Here is a 23,031-nt window from a genome sequence, read left to right as displayed (position 1 = left end):
TCGTTATAACGTGCCTCCTTGGTGCGTCCATACAATACATAACTAGAGAAATAAACCATGATCACATGAACATACAATATGCACGAGGTCCCACATTCATAATCATGGCTTTACCTTTTTACAAGAGTTGTGTTCATAATCATGGGTTTTTCACCATGCTTCAATGCTTTATAAACATATGTAGTTCATGGTGTCTTGTATAACATATATAAGAAGTTAACTTACCTTTAAAATCTTGATCCGACTTTTCTCTACTTCCATGAGTTAACCAAAACTTAAGTCAAACTTAACGGAGTTTAATTCCACCTATGACATTTGAAGTATACGAGAAATCGATCTTAGAATTCATCTATAGAGTAACAACTATCTAATTATTCTAAAACCAGCATTATATAGTGAAAAAACGTTACTGAACATAGTTGGTTATGATTGCCTGAATTCAAATTATTACACAATAGGTTTTGTTTAAACGGTAGACGATGTGTTTTAGTTCATATAAACTTGTGTTTTAAAATATATCGAGTAAATTGAAAATGATTAGGTTAAGCATATATTACCAATGAACCAACCCAATTAATTTGAATTGATGGTGATTTTAATTGAAGTAATATACTTTCAAGTTTAATATCTTAATTTTTATATTTGATATATCTTTTTAACTTAAAATTTGGTATCCAATAAAAATTTTAAAATATCTAATAATTTTCTTAATTTTTATAGGTAAAATATATATATATATATATATTTTAAAGAAAAACACACAATTTAGTTGGGCCTAATCCAACTGGATCGGATTATCAAGCTGGGCCTGAGATAGATTTGGTCCAGTTCATTCTAAACCTGTATCCAAACACCCCCAAATGCAGACCCATCAAAACCCTAGCTCCCAATAACTCCATATATAAATTCCTTCTTTAGGGTTGTTTCTCCCACTCTCTTTCAAGCTTCAATCTTTCCTTAGTTCTCTCGAGCCGCATTTTTGAATCTTAATCATGGCTGAAAGAGGAGGAGACCGCGGCGGCTTCGGCAGAGGATTTGGCGGCAGAGGTCGTGGTGGCGACCGTGGCCGTGGCCGTCGTCGTGCTGGCCGCCGTGACGAAGAGGAGAAGTGGGTTCCAGTCACCAAGCTTGGCCGGCTCGTTAAGGAAGGTAAGATTCAGTCACTTGAACAGATTTACCTCCACTCTCTCCCAATCAAGGAGCACCAAATCGTTGATACTCTCATTGGACCTAGCCTCAAGGATGAGGTTATGAAGATCATGCCGGTGCAGAAACAGACCCGGGCTGGACAGAGGACCCGTTTTAAGGCCTTCGTTGTCGTCGGTGACGGCAATGGTCATGTTGGATTGGGAGTGAAGTGCAGCAAGGAGGTTGCTACTGCTATTCGTGGTTCGATTATATTGGCCAAGTTGTCGGTGATCCCTGTGAGGAGGGGTTACTGGGGTAACAAGATCGGTAAGCCTCATACTGTGCCTTGCAAGGTTACTGGAAAGTGTGGCTCTGTTACAGTCCGTATGGTTCCTGCTCCTCGTGGTGCTGGTATCGTCGCGGCTAGGGTTCCCAAGAAGGTGCTTCAATTCGCTGGAATTGATGATGTTTTCACTTCTTCCAGGGGATCAACTAAGACACTTGGAAACTTTGTGAAGGTATATTATCTTTGATGCAATGTCTATATCATCCGTTCTGTTATGTCTATATGGCTGGAATTTAAGGTGTCCATTATAGTAGCTTGTATGTCTTCATTCTGCTGCTTCGTGAAATTATACATCTATTAAGTAGTTTATTCTGGTTGATTATGGATATATTAGTGATCTGGGTTGTTCTCCAATCGTTTGCATAACATTTATGATAATGAAGTGGAATTAACTATGTTTTGGTTTTAAATATGCCACTTATATGATTGTTGAAAGTATAGATTATCCGAATTCTGGATTGACTTGATAAAATTACAGTGTGGAGTGATATTTTTAAACGCCCGAGTAATATCGAGTAATTGGTTTGGATTCATGTGCGGGCTTAATTTTCCAACTTTTTAATCTCTTCTTTGTTTGTCATGCTAGAAAACTTCAAATATTTCTTGTGATTAGATTACTTGGATTGAATTTCTCGTGAATTTGTGCATATATACTGTGCGTGAAGGTGGAAGATTTCTGTTCTAAACTGGGTTTTAGTTAATTGAACAAATTCTTTAATTGTATGGCCATTTTCTGATGTTTGTTGTAAGTTTTTGAGTTCATTTCTTCTTTCTATACTAATGCTTCCATTTTGGCAGGCTACCTTTGATTGCCTATTGAAAACCTATGGTTTCCTGACACCCGAGTTCTGGAAGGAGACTCGCTTCACAAAATCTCCATTCCAAGAGCACACGGATCTGTTGGCTAAACCTACTGTGAAGGCATTGTTGTTGGATGATGCCGAGAGGGTTAATGCTTAAGGGGGGCGCATAGATTTGGTATGGTTTCGAGAAAAGAAGAATGTTTTTGTTAGGAACTCTTATAGTATATGCTCTTCAGTTGAGTTCATTTACTTTCAAGGATAGTGTGTTATTTATTTCCTAATGCTACTTGACTTTGTTTTTGTTTTTGTTTCTGAATCCTATGGCATAAAGCTTGATTTTGATTAATGCACTAATTTTTCTTACAAGAACATAACACCAAAATGAGTTTTATTTTATTTTATATATTCTATTCATATATGCTCCAAGCAAGCTAATATGAAGTGAAATAATCTTATCATCAAAATGTTTTAATACCCTTAATGTTTCGTTTCAATCTTTCATACTATAGTGTTGAAGCATGAATTCCTATGTATGTATTTAAGGATGATGATGTAAAATTTCTTCTTAAATATGAAGATCTGAACATATTCATTTTTTTAACATCCCTGGAGTGGAGGGTGATATCTCATTATGAGATTACTCAAAAGAATAATATCCCATCCATGCTTTTGCTACCCAAGCTTATGCTAAAGTATATGATTCTCCTATGAGAAATATAAATTTTCTTTTCAACATTCATTCTTAAATTAATACGTGAGAAGAAAATATATATTATTAGATTTGATATGGTTCATATTCATTAAATAATGTAATATTTTCATTTAAATATGATTTAAATAAAATATATATGTTTTAAATATGAGGAATATTCTCTCTAGTTGAGGACCATGGGGTTGAGGCGTAATTCTTCTATTCTTCAAATTTATTAGATTGGATGGAAATTGATGCATATAGATTGAAAGAGGTACTAACATTATTTATGACATCATTCACCTAATCAGTTCGTAACTTAAGAAGCCATTGCTGAATGTCCAATAGTTTAATGTATACTAAAAAAAAAAAAAATTGGAAAGTTGGGCATCTTCTTTTTGCTAGTATCATGTTTTTCCTCGGTGGAGACCTCGTGCAGTAAACTCATTACGTGGTCGGAGAGGAATTCAAAATCTGAGAAAGCAATGGAAAAGCAATGGAAAGGGATTATGTTATAGAGAAAAAAACATGTTGATAAACAAGTCAACTAAACAAGTTGATAATTAGCTAAAGATCACTCCTAACCCAACTCGAGAATGAACTCTGATGGAGGGAAGGAGGGAAGTTTTAAAGAATAATATCCAAATCCATCCAATTAAGTAAATAAAGTAACTCTGAATTGAAGGGAAAGTGTTGGATAAAAGTTGGGGGAGATTTTTGTTCACCCAATAAGAAAAAAGTGGGGCTCCTCCTGATTATACACTCAATTTCTGAAATCCGAACCCGAAATTGGGGGAAAGGGTCAAATTAATCCCCAGTGGACTTTTCTAAGACTATTCCTCTGAAGCTTTTCGTTTTCGCCTTCAGACCCATTTCAATTTCATTTCCGATTCCCAGTTTCAGGCATCTTCTTCTCCTTCTTCTGTTTATAATCTTGTTTTTCAGCCTCTAATTTCACAATCTCGTATCCAAAATCTGCTTCGGTTTTGGTTTGGGTATGGGAACTCCGGAATTCCCTAATCTTGGAAAGCATTGCAGCTTTGAAGATTGTAAGCAGATCGATTTCTTGCCCTTTACTTGCGATTGTTGTCACCAGGTTCTCCATCTTTCTGTCTCTTTCTAGATATTTGATTTGAATCTATGTTCGATCACTGTGTAATTTTGATTCTGTGTTAGTGATTTGTTTGAATTGGATCTTAGGCTGGTTTCTCTTGTTATTGGAAATTTATGTTTGCTTTGACTTGGTTTGATGAACAAATGGTCGGCTCTATGATATACAAAATTTTAGCTGTGTGAAGAATGGAAGTTTTTATGCTTCTCTGGTTCTCCTAGGGTTTCATTCTTCACAGTTTTTATGTTTCTCTGGTTCTCCTCGGGTTTCATTTTCAAGCCTAATCTTAGTTTCTAATGATATGGTTTGATTGTTGCAAATGTGATAGAATCACGGATCTCCACAATGGTATGATATTATCCACTTTGAGCATAAGCTCTCATGGCTTTACTTTGAGCATAAGCTCTCATGGCTTTACTTTAGGCTTCCCAACGAGTAGAGATGTATTCATCAATCCCTAAATTAGGCTAATGTGGAACTCCCTCCCAACAATCCTCCCGCCTTCCCTATGGCCTATGGAGTCCTCGAACAACCTCCATCCCCTTAATCGAGGCTTGACTCCTTTCTCTGGAGCCCTCGAACAAAGTACATCCTTTGTTCCACACTTCAGTCACGTTTGAGTGTAGCTCACAACTTCTTTGTTTGACATTTGAGGATTCTATTGACATATCTAAGTTAAGGGCAGGACTCTAATACCATGTTAGGAATCACGGATCTTCGCAATGGTGTGACATTGTCCACTTTGAGCATAATCTCTCGTAACTTTACTTTGAGCTTCCCAAGGGGCCTCATACCAACAAAGATGTATTCCTTACTTATAAACCTATGATCGTTCCCTAAATTAGCTAACGTGGACTCCCTCCCAACAATGCTCAACAAAATGAACCCTGAATTCCATGTGTTCGTAACAAAAGAAACCCTCTGTGAGAGAACTGAACACTTATGGTCTGGTTTGTGTTAGTTATTGATCATAAAGCCTTTTTACAGGTCTTCTGTTTGGAGCATCGTAGCTACAATAGGCATAGTTGTCCAAAAACTGATAGGCGTGATGTTACTGTTGTCATTTGTCCGCTCTGTGCCAAAGGAGTTCGTCTCATTCCCGATCAAGACCCGAACATTACGTGGGAGATTCACGTAAACACTGAATGTGATCCTTCAAATTATGATAAAGTCACAAAGAAGAAAAAGTGCCCAGTACCTGGCTGCAGGGAGTTGTTAACGTTTTCAAACACGATCAAGTGCCGGGATTGCTTGGTAGACCATTGTTTGAAGCACCGTTTTGGACCCGACCATAAGTGTTCGGGACCGAAAAAACCAGAACCAGCTGGTTTTCCATTTGTTGGTCTTCTAAGTCGAGGTAGAAAAGAAGAGAAAGGCCCTAAGAAAGCATTGCCCCCCACAACATCTTCCTCTAGTTGGACTACATCCCTCTTTAATGCAGCCTCATCTGTTAAAGCCTCAGCCGAGGCGAGCATGACGAAGTTGTCGAATGAAATCAATCACGCTTGGAAAACAAAAAGCAGCAGCAGCAGCAGCAACGGAAGTGCAAATGGACAAGTCGAGCAATGTCCACAATGTGGTGCTAAGTTTTCGTCAGTTTCATCGTTAATAGACCATGTCGAAAAAGTCCACGAAAAGGGTGGCAATCGACCTGGGGCGAAGAAGGTAGTAATCGATGCTTGTCCGAAGTGTAGTAGAGGATTTGTTGATCCTGTTGCGCTCGTGGAGCATATCGAGAGGGAGCATGGTGGTACTTCAAGAGCTTGAGCAGCATACATATGAATGCAGGAAATCTTGCCAGTTGAGTCAGCTACACATCACGAGGTACGAACGCCCGTTCACTCTCGAGTTTAATTGTTTAAACAAACCATCTCGTGAACGAATAGATCATTGTGTCTGCCCTCTGTAAACTTGATTTATTTTGGGATGAAGAAATCTGAGAAGTTCCCATTTGTAGAATACTTGAGTTATTGAATTCATTGCCTGTTTCCTGCTGGAAGACTACCCATTTATCTTCTTTGGTCATTAGTTATCTTCTTTGTTTCGTTTTGCAAGTGTTTTGGAGTCTCCATTTATGCAATCATTTGGTTGATTTGTACAAATCATGTTGTATTTTCCTGCTGTATCAATGGAGTTTTGACTGAATTTCTCTGAACTCTTTAAGTTTCAGTTCCTCATTTTTCTGGGTTTCTCTATGTGTGTATCTATGCATGTATGTGGACGGAGACGGGAGAATATAATCTCATCCTTGACTCCATTTATCTAACGGGGAACGTTCTTCAACCCCCCTCTCCTATTCCTCGTCTAAACGGAGAAACCATATCCTGTTTGGGGTAGGTCCTTGCAAAGCTAGACATCTCTATTCGTACTTGGATCTTTTGCTTTTACTTGGAAAATAGTTAATAATAAAAAGGATGAGTATTTAAAAATCCTTAGTAAGTGAACCCAGGTTGGAGTCGAAAATGCAAACACATAACTATGGTTTCGTATTTTATGAGACCTAAAATCATGTCAGTTTAAATTTTTATTTTCGGGTGGGCTTGGATTCATAGTACTTTTCTACATATGACTCGTGAACATACATGTAGACCGACTATGTGAATATCTTGTTTTTGTAGATCGAAGACCTATATATAGGCTTACGTACTCTCGATTAGTCTAACCACAAAAACAAATAGGACCTAAAATCATTGTTATAGATATGCGTCAATACAAACATATGAGGAAAAATAATCGGTCAATGTACATACAACATGCATGAGGTTTCCCATAAAAAAAAAACCTGATTTCATATGATAATGCATAACAAGTTATCTTGTCATACATTTTCTACGAGGTTAACCTACATTATCATCCAGCCGAATAAGACGTAATGATCATACAACACAACAATTTCATCCAACTTGCACGTTCCAATGGTAAGCCCACTTCCATTATCATGTTAAGCTTGTTGGTCTTCTTAGATCGGTTCTTGATTTGTTAATCTTCTTGAAAAACTATCAAAGTCTTGAACTTTGTACGCTCCAAATGTCTTCAAGTTATTTACGTAGTATTTTTAAAAATCTTTCAACGAAATTTCGGTCTTCGAAGTTTTCATGTCTTCATGGAGCCTTCTATTCTCAAAATATTTTTGGTTTGTAGTAATCTTTCATCTTTAAGGGCGTCATAAAATCTTATGATCCTATAAGAATCTTGAAGTTTTTCGATTTAAATCTTATTTTTCTTAATCGTAGTTCGTCCAAAAATTAATAATATGATATGAAAATTTGTGATTGACAAAAATTTATCATCCAAAAATTTAAAAATTGAAATAAATTAATGATTTATTATACAATTTTTAAGTTAAATAACTATTAAATAAAAAAATAAATAAAAATTTAGATATGTATTAAATTTTTTACAAAAATGGAACGATTTTTATAATATTTTATTTAAATTAGGCAAAAGATTACGGTTGTATTCATCGAAGCCCTAACCCATGTCATAAGTTGGGCCATGTGAAATGGGCCGAAATTTGGGCCTCACTACTGAAATCCGAATCCTTTGTATAAACAGAAAAACCTCAAATAAGCGAAAAACCACAGATTTGTCCGCCGCTTCATAAACTCTGCCCGTGAGATTTCGAATCCGAACTCTGCAAAATCCTTCGCCGCCGGTTTGTTTTCTTAATATCTCTGTCTTTTCGTTTCAATCTGTTCTGTTTTTCAATTATATGGGGTAAAAGAAGAAGAAGAAGGAGAAGAACTTGGCTTTTTATGTTTTTCCTTCTCCTTTTGTGATTCGTTATCATTATGAGTTTCCATTTAATGTATGGTTGCTTAGTTTGTTGTTGTTTTAAATGTTGACTGTTGATTCTCGTTTTCTGGATGTTGGATTCGTTCTTTCTTTGGTACTGAAAGATCGTTGTCGTTATCCTATGTTAGAATTTGACTCGGAGATTCTTAGTATTGAATCATTCATGAACTTGTAGATTGTATGTTGTTGCTGGTTATGAGCGAGAGAGACATTGGGGCATGACTATATTAGGCTTTTATCGTGCATGTCAACGTGAATATGTGCAGTTTGGGGTTAAATTTGTATGAAATTATTGAAGAAAAGAGCGAAGCGAAGCCAAGGTCTCGGTGAAACTTCCTTAGAAATCTCAGGAAAGAGTTTGGAAAGTTACTAGATTAGGTTTTTGCATGCATCAGGTTGATTTTAAGACATTGTTAGACTGTTAATAGAATGAAGAAGAAATCTCAAGTTTCAATATTGTAGACTAGAAATTTGATGAACTTTGATATAATATATGAAAAAACAATATTATTCATTGAAATCATGAGAATTATGATTGAGAGGGGATGTCATGAAGCCCTAGAGATAATAGGATCTTCTTAAATGACTCTAAATGAAATTTATAGAAAGCGATAATAAATATCGTTCAGAATTGCCTTTTAGGCATTCTACATTCTGCCATTAAATCTTTGTTTCTCTTCGAATAAAAGTTACGTACCTTTAGAACTAAGAATTTGAGAAGGTTTCTCTCAACACTTTGATTTCATTTAACCATTTATCTATACAAAATGTACACCAGTTGGGTAAAGGGATATTGAGGTCTATTTCACTTTCCAAGAACATCGTTCCTCATTCATATGGAGAATTTGACTCCTTTCAGAAATTTGTGCCCCAAGATGGCCCTCATAGGAGTCGTCATGGGCACCTCCTAGAATATCTCTGATTAATTTTAAGGCACTACTGGGCGATGATGCTTATTTTTCATCTATGATTTTCCATTGAAGTTCAATCTCAGAGCATATGAATTTTGTTCTCTGATTATATGGCAATGTACTTCTTGAAATTGATTTGAATTTTATGATTTAAGCATTTGAGAACCATCCTTCTGGCATGCGTTTGGACAAATGCACACTTTGTTGTTTCCTTCCGGTGTAGCTTTTAAGAAAGTTATATGTGGCTTGCTGTTTTTGTTGGGTTTTCTTCACATTCTTTTTTTTTTTTTCAACCTCATCCATGGCAGTTGCTACATAAGTTATAAACTGAAAACATCATATCTCCTTGTTGATCGTTGAAATGCCTGTAATTTCCAGGTTCCTCTCCAATCTCATCACCTCTATTCATTTAAGAAATGGAATCCCAAATCAAACACGCTTTGGTGGTCAAAGTAATGGGTAGAACTGGATCAAGAGGGCAAGTGACACAAGTGAGAGTTAAGTTTCTCGACGATCAGAATCGATACATCATGAGGAATGTCAAGGGACCTGTGAGGGAAGGTGACATTCTTACTCTACTAGAGTCTGAGAGAGAAGCCAGGAGGTTGCGTTGATGATGCCATGTTCCCGGTTCTCGTGTTACAGTTACCGATGATTTTCCCTCTCATCATAATACAACTCGAATGATGTTTGCTATCAATTTTCGCATGTTTTCAGAAATCTGGTTTTTGGTTACTGGCATGTTGTCTCAAACCTTAGATTTTAAGGTAGAATGTTTGAACTGGATGAGATAATTTATTTGAAAAGTCAAATGATTTAATTATTCTATCTCTATTTTCTGCCTAAAGGGATTATTTTTTGTTTTGAGCGTGAAGAATTTTGGGGGGTACAATAAATTTGGTAATTTAAAAATTCAACATGACATAATTTTAAAAATTAAGAAAAATAGTTACAAAATTTACAATGAATTATGTTAAAGCTAAAAGTAAAGTGCAAATTAAAAATATAAAATTATATATTCAATTTTAAATTTATTTTATTTTAATTTTAAATTTTAAATTTAATTTATCAAAGTTTTTTTTCTTATTTAATATTTTATTTTTGAAAGGTTATTTTTTTTTTCTTTAAGAAAAACAAAAGTCAGCCCACTTTGTAAAATAAAATAAAAACAATTTATGGATGTACAGACCGACCGAACCGAACCGGTTCGGTTCGATTTTAACCTAACCAATTCAGGAGTGGGTATCCCGAAGTCTCACACGCGTCTTTCTTAACACGCGAAGTTTCTCTCTGCTCTTCCAATTTGCCTCTCTCTCTCTCCCGCCTTCCTCACCGCCGCCCGCAGCCCTTCTCCCATCGACGTCGGTCCCTTTTCAGGCGACATTAAATCAGGTACTGATGAAGAATAGTCCGGGAGGAATTTTCGGATCTGATTTTTCTTTTCTCCTCCTTATTTATTATATCTTCTAATTTTCTTTTTTGTGTTTGTTTGTTTTTTATTTTCTTCGATCCATTTTTGTTCTGTTATGAGCTTTAGATTTTCTGTATGGCAAGGTGAAGAAAAGAGACCCCTTTTTGTGGATCTATTCACGTTTTCTTGTTCTATTTTCAAATTATTTGTATGATTTTTTTTCACCTATCTTTGATCACGATTCTGAAACAACCGTCTTCAATTTCATTCTAAAGATAAAGAGAAGTTACTAAGAGGTTCTTAGTAATCCCCAATCTCAGGCTATATGTATTTGATTCTTAGCTGTTGGGATTTATTCTGATTCAACTCAATCTTCCGGGTATTGTTTGCTATTTTTCTACATTGGCAAACTTTTATTCAGATTCTTTGTTCCTTCTTTCTTCCTGTTTGTGATCTTTTCTGGATTTTCCCTTTTGATTATTAGGGAGGAGAGATATGAAGGTGAACCACAGATTTTTTAGTGCTTCTAAATTGAAAACAGATGGTTGAGACTGATATTAATCTTTCACAAAAGAGAGAAGAAAAAGAGTATTGGTTGGGTATGTGTATCATGTCATTTGAATTAAGAAGGTAGTTGGGTTTGGAATGATGTCTTAGAATAAAAATCTTTGAGTGGCTTTAGGGTTTTTATTGGGATTTGATAATTTTGGATGAGAGAGGAGAGAGTAGATGGAAGCAGAAACTCACAAGTCTCTGCAATTAGGGAGTTCATTTCCTTGTCAAGTTTGTGTTGTGGGTTTCCTCTGTGGAGTTTGTATTGCTTCTCTGTTTCTTGGTGCTTTTACCTTATTTGGTGTCCCTTTGGAATTCACTTTGGAACTCAACTTCTGAAAATATTAGTAAAAGTTGTCATCATCATAGGAACTATTAAGCTTCAGTCATACTATTTTTCATCCAGATATTGTTTATGTTTCTGTTTCTTTTTTTCTAAACATAAATGGTTACGGTCATGCTATGAAAAACTTCATTATGACTTTCTTTTGAAATCTAAGAAAAGAAAGAAATCAAAGAGTATTCTCGGAGGTGTATAAAGCTTTTCAACGATGTTGTTTACCGCACTATATCTTGGTGTAAATTGTCTAATACTTTTGTTTCCTGGAGTCACACCTCCCTTGTAATATGGGGAGGTTTTTTCTATAATTATCATGGACAACACATGCCGTTTGTATATGAAATCGAGAAACAGGAAATTAGAAACAAAAATGTTCGTAAATGAGATTGAGAAACAGGAAATTAGAAACAAAAATGTTATCTATTGGGGCCATTACTTAACTTAATAAAGTTCACATAGATAGATGTAGCTGGTGGAGTTTGGTGCAGTTTGATGTAATCCTGTGTATAATATGGTTCATTTGACTTGGGAACGTATCGATCCATTGCAGTTAGACGATGGCAGCGAAGTACGTGACAGCTTCTCTAGTCGGAACATTTGCAATTGCGTATATTGCTGATTACCTTGTTTCTGACAAGAAAATATTTGGAGGTAATGATAGTTTCTTTGGACTGCGGCCATTGCTTGGCTTTCAGTTTCTTTGATGTGCTACCATTGCTCTGTTGTGTTGATTTAATTTGTTTCCAGGAACAACCCCAAGTACTGTTTCGAACAGCGAGTGGTGGGAAGAAACTGACAAGAAATTCCAAGCATGGCCTCGTACTGCTGGTCCACCTGTGGTGATGAACCCGATCAGTCGCCAGAATTTCATCGTCAAAACCCGCCCTGAAGCTTAAATGTTACTTTAGTTGTGAATCTTTACACTTTTGATTGGATGGATCATTCTGGTTTGAAACAACTGCCTAGTCATTAAGCAGTTCTAATCTGCCTAGCCTTCATGTTTTGAGTTGGGAACTTGAAGCAATTCTTGTTGTTCTGATAGTCATTCTTATTTCCTCTTTAAAAGTTGCATCGTTGGTTTGTTATGATGATGATGTCATGATGTTGAATCTTAAATAATGCAGTGGAAAATTTCCCACCTCCTTCAGACAACGAAGAATCACCATCTTTCTTATTTACTTTGATTTATGAGATCCCCAAGTTCTTCATAGGTGTCTGGTTTGCTTGTTTATGATTTCTTTGTTGCTGTAATTTTTGGGTTAATAGTTTAAACTCTCTATGAGCTGGCTTGAGTTTTCTCTCCAAGGTTTTTAATTATTTGGGTTTTCACTCAAGTCTACGAGGAGATTTTCACACCCTTGTAAAGAATGTGATTCGTTCTCCTCTTCAACTGATCTCGAATCTCACAACCCACCTCATTTAGGGTTCAACGTCCTCGTTGACACTTTCCCTTCTTCAATTGATGTGGGACCCCTCAATTCACTCCCTTTAGGGCTCGACGTCCTTGTTGGCACACCACCTTGTGCCCAGCAGAGTCCAGCCCCAACTTTGTACCCAGCAGAGTCCACCTCCTTGCTAGCATATCACTTTGTGTCCACCCCTTTCGAGGCTCAACCTCTTTGTTGGCACACTGCCTAGTGTCTAGCATTGATACCATTTGTAATAGCCTAAATCTACTGCTAGAAGATATTGTCCTTTCTAAGGTTTCCCTTTCAAGCTTTCCCTCGAGATGTTTAAAATGGATTTGCTAAAGAAAAGTTTTCGAACCCTTTCGTTCTTTTCAACCGACGTGCAATCTCACATTAGGAATGAGTGGGATCTCAACGCATACTTTGTTAGTTCTTTGAAAAAAGAATGGCTTTTTGTAATAGATTAAGATTTTGAATTTAATCTTGTGGTCTTTCTATATGGTATTGTAACATCATGAAGAGCCCTAAGCTCATTAGAGCAACTCACAACTCTGTATTCAACTCAAACAAGATTACATCGTTAACCATTATGTAATATACAAATCTGGTTGGTTGATGATCAGAAAACAACGACCAGACTGTACAATAATGTATGGACACTCAGTTCCACCTGAAAACAATTACTTTCTTGAAGGATTCAAATTCAATCTTCATATCCAACGTCGTCGTTTGCATCTAGCACGACATCGTAAGTTCGGGGAAGTCGGGAGCCCTTCAATTTTGCTTGATCTCCATGAGCATTTCCACCACCACCTTCATTTTTGGCCTTTTGGCCGGAATGCTATCAGTGCATAGCAATGCAATCTTGAGAGCTGCAAGCATCTCCTTCCTCCATCCAAACGACACCGTGCTCAGCTGGGAATCAAGTATCTGTTCAGGCGTTTCGCCTCTCGACGAAGCACCGTGCACCCACTTCACCAAGTCTACTCCTTCACCAAACTCCTCATCGACTGGAAGCCTGGTAGTGAGAATCTCAAGCAAGATAACACCGTAGCTATAAACGTTTCCAGGTGCCGTAACTTGCATCGTGTACGCATATTCTAAACCGAACAACAAACCGTTAGAATTTCCATTTCAGTTATAGCATTTCAGTTCACAATGAAAGATTCAAGCAAGTTACCTGGTGGAATGTAGCCAAATGAACCAGCCACTGCACTAATACTAGCAGTTCCTCTTGATGGATCAAGAAGCTTTGAGATCTCAACCTCTCCAACCAAAGGTTTGAAGTTTGCATCTAAAAGAACATTAGATGATGAAATATCAAGATGAATTATAGCCACATGATGAAGAAAAGCAAGCCCTTCTGCTGCTCCAATGGCTATCGAAAATCTCGTAGGCCAATCGGGTTGATACTCAGGTTGTTTTGTGGACTCATGAAGCAGCTGAGCCAATGTCCCATTGGGTAGATAATGATGAAGCAACAGAGCCACATCTTCATATATTACATATCCAATGAGCTGCAAAAGATTAGCATGACTCAGTTTACCAAGCCTTTCAAGCTCTCTGATCATCTTGCTTTGATGATGAATGATTGTCTTATCCATGGATTTTAGTCTCTTAACTGATATGATCATACCCGAAGGCATAACCGCCTTGTAAACCGTGCTGAAAGTGCCAAAGATGAGCTTGTTTGAATCCTTCAACGTGGCTTTAACGACTGCATCGAGATCGATTTCCTGTCGGAGATTATCGTCGAAGACGTTTCCTGATATTATAATTGGTTGATCGTCGACGGTTGCATCATCTGCAGTCCCTGAAGATTTAGCTGTCTTTTCCTGCTTTTCTTTCATTACGAAAAGTAAAACAACTATAGTTACTGATACGAAGACTGCCAGCCCGGAACCGATGACAGCCAGTATGATCTTGTAAGAGACCTTGTGATGGTAATCTTGATTATATGACCCGATCGAGTTTTTACACGAAATGCTTAATGGCGCCCCGCAAAGGCCATCGTTCCCTAGAAAACTAGAATTTGCACTTTTCTGGAATGGAACAAAAAAAGGAATCGAACCAGTAAGCAGATTATTCGAAAAATTCACCTCTATCAAGCTTAACATGCCCTTGAGTTCGGAAGGGATATCGCCCGAGAGATGATTGTTCGACAAATCTAACGAGACCAGTTTATCAAGCTTCCCCAACTCAGGAGGCACTGGTCCATTTAGATGGTTGAAACTCAAGTTCAAAGCTATCTGTAAATTCTTAATCCGACCGATCTCCGAAGGGATGCTTCCAGTTAAGTAGTTACTCCCGAGTCGGAGGTCGAGAAGCTTTGTACATTTTCCGATCTCGTTAGGTATCTCTCCTTTGATTGAATTCTGTTCCAAAAGCAAGTATTGCAATCTTGAGACATTGCAGATATCTGAAGGAATAGTACCATTAAATCTATTGTTGCTCAAATCAAGCTTGTTGAGATTCTTACACTTGAGCATTGATCTTGGAATATCACCATACAGATTGTTACCAGAAAGAATAAGTTCCTGCAGATTCATCAGTTCTCCAAGCTCGGAAGGAATCGTCCCGGTGAATCCATTCGAGGCTAGATTCAGCAAAGTAAGATTAGAGCACAGCGATATCCGAGATGTTATATCGCCCGATAGGTGATTGTTATTCACTTCAAAGTAAGCAAGGCTACTAACATTTCCAATGGCAGGAGGAACGACACCAACAAGGTCGTTGTTCCCGATTCGAACGCTAGTAAGGCTTTTACAGTTCCCAATCTCTTCAGGAAGATTCCCATTCAATCTGTTTTGTGTTAGAACCAAAATCTCGAGCTTCCCCGAAGCGAAAACGCTTCGAGGAATCGGGCCTTCAAGCTTATTAGTATGCAGATTCAACACTTGAAGTTCAGAAACCAAGCCTAGATTATCAGGGATTACACCATCAAATGCATTCTCATAAGCTGTAAAAACTCTAAGATGAGTGAAATTCCCAACCCACATTGGGATTGAACCATTCAATCTGTTGCTAGAAACTTGAAAATCCCTCAAATTCTCTAAGCCTTGAAGCTCATCTGGAATCTCTCCCACCAGAAGATTATTGGAGAGATTCAATGACTTGAGGTTCTTCAAACCACCAAGCTCGGGCGGGATCGAGCCATCGAACTTGTTCAAAGACAAATCGAGGAATTCGAGCTCGAATAAGTTAGCAAAACTCGACGGAATCTTTCCATGGAAGTCATTGAAGGAAAGATCCAGCCATTTCAAAGCCTTGAGCTGAGAAATCACAGTTAGATTACCTCTAAGAGAGTGACCAGAAAGATCAAGAGATTCAACCATGGAATGATTCAAACCACAACGAACACCTTTCCAAGAACAGTAATCTGAGATGTTTGAGCTCCAGCCAAGAACTTGAAGGTCCTCTCTAATGGAGGACATGATGATTTGATCATCAAGCTCAGCTCCCAGAAACAGGGAATTTGAAAGAAACCCAACAAGAAAAATGAAGAGATAACAACACAAAGAGGCCATAAGAGATTGAAATGATTCACAAAAACCCCTTTAGAAATTGAAGCTGCCAGACCAGATCTTCCTCAAACTTCCCTTTCTCTAAGAGAAACACATTTCAGGGCAAAACCCCATAATAGACCAAAAGAAACCAAAGCAAAAATCAATCCCACTTTCCCACATTACCCATTTCAAGAAACAGGAAATTTCCAAGAAAACCCATCAAAGAGGGAAGTCGGAAGAACTGAATTCAAACCCACAAAAACCCATCTAAGAAACAGAGCAATCCCAAGAACATTCCAGTTTCCAGACAAGAAAACATAAAAAAAGAGAGCCAAGAAACCCCAAAACCATAGATTCAACAAAAAACAAGTGAAGAAAAGCTAAAACCCAAAAGGGCAAACAATCAACCAACAAGAAACAACAGACAAAAAAGGGAAAAAAGTAGAAAACATCACAGAAAAACCTGAAGAAGCAATGGAGAAAACACTATTCCCAGATGAAATTGACGAAGAAGAAGAAGAAAAACAGTGAAGAACATGAGATTAGAAGGAAGAGGGGTTTATGATTCCAGAGTTTAGAAGGGTTTTGGTGGGAAAGGGATTTGTGGGTCTGAGAGAGAAAGAAGAGAGAGAGGGATGGATCAAAGTATCACGAGAAATGAAAGACGAATTGATTTGGGTTAGGAGCATAAAAGAAAAGGGAAAGGGAAAAGGGAAAAAAGGGGAAAGGAGTATGAGTAGTAAGTGTTGCAGAAGGGGGCAGAGAGTGGTGGTGTGTAATGTATGCATCATTCATGGGACAACATGCTTTATTAGTAATATATTTCTTCAGTTTCCAGTTTCTGCCTCTTACATTTTCCCAATTAAATTTCTCAAATCTTTTTTACAAAATTTTGGGGAATGTATGATTATGGCATACATTTCATCATTTACTACACAATTTTTCTCAAATCTATTTATACAAGTGTTTACATCAACGTAGAACTTGGGTGGGGTTATATACAACGGGATCCCACCGTACCCTTTGACTTGACGTTTATAACACATGTACGCATGTTAGTGATTCATATGTAACTCGTGAATGCTTGATATTTGAGTTTTATGAGATTTTAGTTATTAATGCAATATGTGTCGTGCATAAGTGGTATTTTTTTAAAAAAATAACTCAACAATTCAGCTCAACACAACTAAAAAATAGAGGTTGGATTAAGTTGTTAACTTTTTCGAGTTGCTCGAGTCACCGACCACTGAAAAAAATTTCAACCCAAGTAATATATTTTATTATTTCAATCTATGAAGACGGAATTTTAACTTTTAAGACGAAAAAGGTAAGTTTTTTTAACTCGGTTAAAATTCAAGAAATTAAATTAAATTTATTTTATATGAAGAAGACATTGATGTCATTTCCAACATCATGATGAGTTTGGTGTTATATCAGGATTTTTTTTTTCAATACCTCTTCAAAAACTTTATAATATAATACATTTTAAACCAAGATTTTAAGTTGTTTCGTATGACTCTGATGTCGTTTTTCTTTTGAAAAATCTTCCTTCGTTCCAAATGTGTCATGTCTCGAGCGTAATTTATGATCATTCCCTAAATTAGTTAATGTAGGACTCTCAAGGCCTATGGAGTCCTCGAGCAACCTCCCCCTAATCAAGACTGGTATGATATTGTCTACTTTGAGTATAAGCTCTCATGACTTTACTTTAGGCTTTCCCAAAAGGGCTCGTACTAATGCATATGTATTTCTTACTTATAAACTCATGATCATTCTCTAAATTAATCAATGTGAGACTCCCTCCGAACAATCCTCAACATTCCCTTGTAACTTTATGTTCGTCTGTTCTTTTCGTTACGTTATTATTATATTTAGAAAACATCAAATTTGCTTTTGAATCCATTTTCAAACAAATCTTTAAAGATGGGTCCTTTCGTTTCTTTCTCTTTTCTTGTTTTTGTCACTTTTTCTCTTTTCCTTTTCTTATTTTCCAAATCATGTAAGAGTTACCAAAAATTCCATTATTGCCAAAACGGCTATATAGTAAAGGTGTACACGGTTTAGATTAGGTTGTGTCGGAGAAAATCTTTGGATTAACTTAAAATTTTAGGTTGGTTGAGTTGGTGACCCGAACAACCATAATAGAGTTCATAACCCAACCCAACACAATCCAAAAACAGAGGGTTGAGTTGTCGGGCTGTATTTTTTTTTTAAAAAAATATTATTTATCAACCATACATATTATATTAATAACCAAAATCTCATAAAACTCAAATACCAAACATTCACAAGTCACAATACATTACTATCATCGATTTTATAAGTCAAATATTCTTAATTTTCATAATAATATTAAAAATAAGGTTGGGTTGTAACTCTACTTTCGAGTTCGATGGGTTGACCTGACTAAAAAACGTCAACTCGCATAACGACCCAAATCTTCAATTTTCCAAAAATTCGACCGAACCCCCTCCCTTCCAAAGAAAGACTAACCAGATCCAACTTTTATGGTTTGAGTTGTATAGTCTAGGTTAGTCGAGTTCTCGAGTCACATGAACAACCCTACCATATAGTTTTCTTTCCCCTTATACACATAAAATAAAATACTAATAGGAATTAGTGTTATTTTTAGCAATTATTTTTCTAAAAAAACACTATCAATTAAAACCCAAAAAAGAGAATATATGATTTTTTATTTATTTATTAATTATTATTACATAAATACCTTGAATTGCTGAAAGACTATTCTCCCAACCATGGTCAAACTTCTCAAAAATATAATACCTTTTAATTTATAATATATGCATGTGTATTTATTTTGATTAGAAAGAAAAATATAATAAAATAGGGAAGATAGAATGCCAGAGCTGTGATGTAAGAAAACAGCACAGTCAGGGGTGAGGGAAGATTTGATTGGTTGGTCAAAGTCAGTGACAGAATATTTGTGTTATTTTAGATTTGCTAAAGTTTCACTTTCGATTAGAAAGGAAACTTTGTCATTTAATTGTACTAATCATTATGTCTTCAATATTTTATGTTGTAAATTAAATATCAAATTACAAATCCCAAATTAAATTTTTTTTTTCTATTTAATTCCTAAATTTTTAATACCATATTTATTAGTTATAAATTAAAAGTTCAAAAACGGTTCTAATTAAGAGGAACATCATGAATATATAAGTAAACGATACTATCTCTATTCGCACGAGACATTTTAGGAGAACCAAAAGCAAATTCATTAAAGTTTATACTCAACCCGAGCAATATCATACTAATACGGAGAGTCGTTGTTCCTATCCAGCTCCAATTCAGTTCTCTATGAAGAACTGTTTGCTTCATTCCAGCTTTGGCCTCAGCCAGGGTTCTCTGTTGCTTCTTCCATTCGATGACACCTCTACAGGTTTGTTTCTTCAATGACGGAAAGATTCTCTGTCTCGACCTTGACCTCGATGAAGGTTTTTTGTTGCTTCTTTTCTCCCATTACACTTTTTCAACGTGCATCTTTACTACCTTGGTTCAAGACTAGGTTTGCTCCTCCCATCGTTCTAAACCTTGACCTCAACCTCAGTCAATGAGTCAAATTCGAGGTAGAGTTAGATGTAGGGTTGCAATATATAATTGAAATGTAACAAAATAAAATGAATAACAACTCCAAGGAAGCACAACCAAAGAAAGGCAAACAAGAACTCCTTTCATTAAATTATTGGAGGGAAGTCACATTAATTATTCATATCATAAAGTTTTTTTATATAAAAAATATATATGTATCAAATCAAATGGGGATGTGGGACCGAATGATGGGCATTCGGGTTGAAATATAAACTCATCTCACGAACATAATAGGTAGTAGAGTACCCGAAACATGTTTTTCCATCAAAAAAGAGTTTTCGGTTATAAAAATCGAACCTCTGATCTATTGGTTGAAAACACACGCTTTATGTCAATAACTTCAATTAAATTTACAAATTAGAATAGTTTAGGCGTTTCGATTGGTGGGTTTTGCTTCCCGTCACCTACAGTTGTTGTCGTTGACACTCCTCTAGTCTGTCTTCAATCCTTCTCTCTTTTAAACGAACAGTAGGTTGTCGGTGAATTTTTCTTCCTCTTCCTATGACCCAATTAGGCTTCCTCACCACTCTCATGGAGGTCGACGCCTTGTTCAATCAGGTTCAGGAACGAGAACTTCGAGGACTTAAATCTCTCTATCTCTCAGTGTTTTCTCGTAGTAAATTTTTTTATTGCGTCTCTCTTTGCTGATTTTCAAAGTTTCCAAATCAGTGGACGTAGGGTTGGATTAAGGTTGAGTAGGTTGAAGGTGAATTGTTGTGCTTGCTAAAAATTCTTCGAGAAATGAGACTTTCCTATGGGACAAACGTTTTATTTTTCAAATTTGTTAGATATGTATGCACATGGCGTGCTTTGTGCATTGTATGATTATGATGTATGGCAAACCATGATTGAAAACTATGATGGGACCTATTTGATGAATGATATAATAGTTATGATGACAATGACTTTTATTGTGGTAAATACTCATTATGTGATCCGGTAGTTAGCCACCCGAGTCATTGTATGGACTCAACTTTTACTTTGTTGTGTTGCTCATAACGGGATTTAGGCATTACGTATGATCAATATTTTTTTTTGATTTGACCACGAGCGTATGAGTTGAGTGGTTAGTTTCTCAGTGTATCGTTAGGATCGAGTTAGACGATCCTGATCTAGAATAAGTAATGATCTTGGTTTATTTGTCATACTAGATTGAATTTTTTTTTTTGAAGCATACAAATTTAAAATTTTTGAAATATATACGTGAGATCTGAGAGGAACGAAACATTCCTTGTAAAGGTATGAAAACCTCTCCTTAACATATACGTTTTTAAATCGTGAGGTTGACGATGATACGTAACGGGCCAAAGTGGACAATATCTGTTAGCGGTGAACTTGGATTATTACAATATGTTCAAGTAGTGTGTCAGCGAGAACGCTAGCCCTTAAGGAGAGTGAATTAGGAGAACTCACATCGGTTGGAGATGAAAACGAAATATTCCCACAAACGTATTCGACAATGTAACTAAATTTCCTCTTCATTTTAATATTTTATAATATAATATTTCTACTCACATATTAATAATTATTATAAATTTTTTAAAAATAATTTGATTAATACACAGATTAATAATTTAACAAAACCCTAAATAATCACAAATTTTAAAATGAAAATAGGCAGAAAGGAGAAAGAATTAAAGAATGTTTTATTTTTCTAAAAAGAATATAAATTATGAGAAGTATAAAATAGTTTTAAGTTCATCATGATTGATGTAAAATTAAATATATTAATAAAGAAAAGGTAACCTTTTAAAATAATAATAATAATAATAATTTATTAAGTTCTTTTTGGTTAGTCAAAAAGTTGAATAAGAAAAAAGGGGAAGGGACATTGGGGCAGGAATCAAGGGCTTAGGACCTGGTTGGTGCACCCTCATCATATCCAATCATTTCTCTTAATTTCCCATTCTTTTATAATTTCATGTCCTTTTTTTTTAAACAAAAATATTTAAATTATTCTTATTATATTCAATAACATACCAACATGTTTATTCTCAATTTTTAATTATTTTCTAGCTTTTTTTTTCTTTAATATTTTTTTTATCTCGAGATAAATTGCACAATTTTTATTTTTAAATTGAACTAGATACATAAAAATTAAATTAAATATTGACGAGCTTCTCAAATAAAATTATTCCATAAAAAATTGGAATAGACTTGAACGAGAATGAAAATGAATTGTTAATTTATTGAAATTATAAATGCACATTTTTTTAATGTTGTGAGAGATTATCATGGCTCTAAGTTCTAAACAAATTTGTGTGATTATCATGTCTGGATTATAAAACATTCCCAATGTCTTGCCCCTAATTAATTAATTTGTGTGATTAGTATTATGTCTAAATCATAGAAACCGAACTTGAACTTGTAAGAAGCTAAACGGAAAGTTTTAAAACGAGCACTATGCTCAAACGATAGAAACTTAACTTAAATTTGTAAAAATGATATTCTTATCTCATCTAACCTACTTTAAAAAATAAACATATTCATGTTGAACATAACTATTTCCTGGTCGATAAGAGATTATAAGACATTCTATATAATATTACTGCACTTTACTATTTGAGTCTGCTTAGACTTTCTTGAGATTTTATGAGATGAAAATGTTAGTAGAGACAATTTATTCATAAAATATATGACAATTTATTATTAAGATATCTAAATCATTTTCCTAAACTATCTAGATATCTTTGTTCTTAAAATATTAGATATTTATTTCTAAATTATCCAGACAGTTGGCTCATACAATTATTAGATTAAGAATTCAAAAAATGACTCGGCTAAAACATAAAGAAACAAGGCTAAAACATAAAAGGGAAATGGATAGACAAAGTGCCAATGGGTTTGTTAGGGAACAAAGTTGATGAAAAAAGGGCTTTTTTTTCTCCTTGCCTCAAAGGACAAAGAGTGCCCAATTTCATCTCCCACCTTTCTACCAATGTCATGTGGAGGGGTGATGGGTGTGGGGATGAACCCCACTTTAGAACTCATAATTCTAAGCAAAAATATACCATTTTTTTAAATACAAAAAATTAAAAAATTAAAAAATTAAAAGTTATTGGGATTCAGCCCTCACTTTAGAAGACATGTATCATGAACCTTGTATCATGGATTGTCTCACCTATTTCTTTCTCTCTCTAGCCTCCTGTTTCTTTCTCTCTCTAAACACTATGAAAAAGTTTTTTTAAAAACAAAAATTTGTAAAGTTGTCAAATAGAAAATAGAATTAAAAAGGGCAAGTTTAGATTTTTTTAATCAATTTCAAAATGAAACCTTTTATTTTATTGAATATATGGAGAAATTTATTATATCTTTTTAAAAGGGCTTTTGTAGCTAAATTCTATGTGTTTTATTGTTTAGATTTTTCAAAATTGATTAATTAGTTTTTAATTTTTTTTTTAAGATGAGTATTAAATTTA

The 23,031-nt window shown here is 35.5% G+C and overlaps 5 protein-coding genes across 5 annotated transcripts; 4 read left to right on the top strand and 1 right to left on the bottom strand.

Annotated features, from left to right (window-relative positions):
• The first annotated feature begins 918 nt into the window (after positions 1–918).
• On the top strand, positions 919–2,639 carry LOC111781894 (40S ribosomal protein S2-4-like). Its single transcript, XM_023662626.1, has 2 exons — positions 919–1,646; positions 2,273–2,639. Exons 1-2 carry the CDS (start codon positions 993–995, stop codon positions 2,432–2,434), a joined length of 816 nt encoding a protein of 271 aa, XP_023518394.1. The 5' UTR covers positions 919–992; the 3' UTR covers positions 2,435–2,639.
• Positions 2,640–3,723: 1,084 nt separating this feature from the next.
• LOC111781050 (zinc finger AN1 and C2H2 domain-containing stress-associated protein 11-like) lies at positions 3,724–6,234 on the top strand. The gene is made up of 2 exons (XM_023661452.1): positions 3,724–4,064; positions 5,067–6,234. The coding sequence occupies exons 1-2, from the start codon at positions 3,966–3,968 to the stop codon at positions 5,844–5,846; spliced, it is 879 nt and encodes a 292-aa protein (XP_023517220.1). The 5' UTR covers positions 3,724–3,965; the 3' UTR covers positions 5,847–6,234.
• A 2,929-nt stretch (positions 6,235–9,163) lies between these two features.
• LOC111781135 (40S ribosomal protein S28-1-like) lies at positions 9,164–9,617 on the top strand. Its single transcript, XM_023661582.1, has one exon. The coding sequence runs from the start codon at positions 9,202–9,204 to the stop codon at positions 9,397–9,399; it is 198 nt and encodes a 65-aa protein (XP_023517350.1). The 5' UTR covers positions 9,164–9,201; the 3' UTR covers positions 9,400–9,617.
• A 407-nt stretch (positions 9,618–10,024) lies between these two features.
• Positions 10,025–12,281, top strand: LOC111781016. The gene is made up of 3 exons (XM_023661411.1): positions 10,025–10,177; positions 11,639–11,739; positions 11,836–12,281. Exons 2-3 carry the CDS (start codon positions 11,646–11,648, stop codon positions 11,982–11,984), a joined length of 243 nt encoding a protein of 80 aa, XP_023517179.1. The 5' UTR covers positions 10,025–10,177; positions 11,639–11,645; the 3' UTR covers positions 11,985–12,281.
• Positions 12,282–13,017: 736 nt separating this feature from the next.
• LOC111781631 (leucine-rich repeat receptor-like tyrosine-protein kinase PXC3) lies at positions 13,018–16,773 on the bottom strand. The gene is made up of 2 exons (XM_023662319.1): positions 13,678–16,773; positions 13,018–13,597 (listed from the first exon to the last, which is right to left on the bottom strand). The coding sequence occupies exons 1-2, from the start codon at positions 16,022–16,024 to the stop codon at positions 13,272–13,274; spliced, it is 2,673 nt and encodes an 890-aa protein (XP_023518087.1). The 5' UTR covers positions 16,025–16,773; the 3' UTR covers positions 13,018–13,271.
• Between the last annotated feature and the right edge of the window lie 6,258 nt (positions 16,774–23,031).

Source organism: Cucurbita pepo, chromosome LG19, assembly GCF_002806865.2.
Source record: "Cucurbita pepo subsp. pepo cultivar mu-cu-16 chromosome LG19, ASM280686v2, whole genome shotgun sequence".
NCBI lineage: Eukaryota > Viridiplantae > Streptophyta > Magnoliopsida > Cucurbitales > Cucurbitaceae > Cucurbita > Cucurbita pepo.
This window is presented reverse-complemented; position numbering and strand designations above follow the sequence as displayed.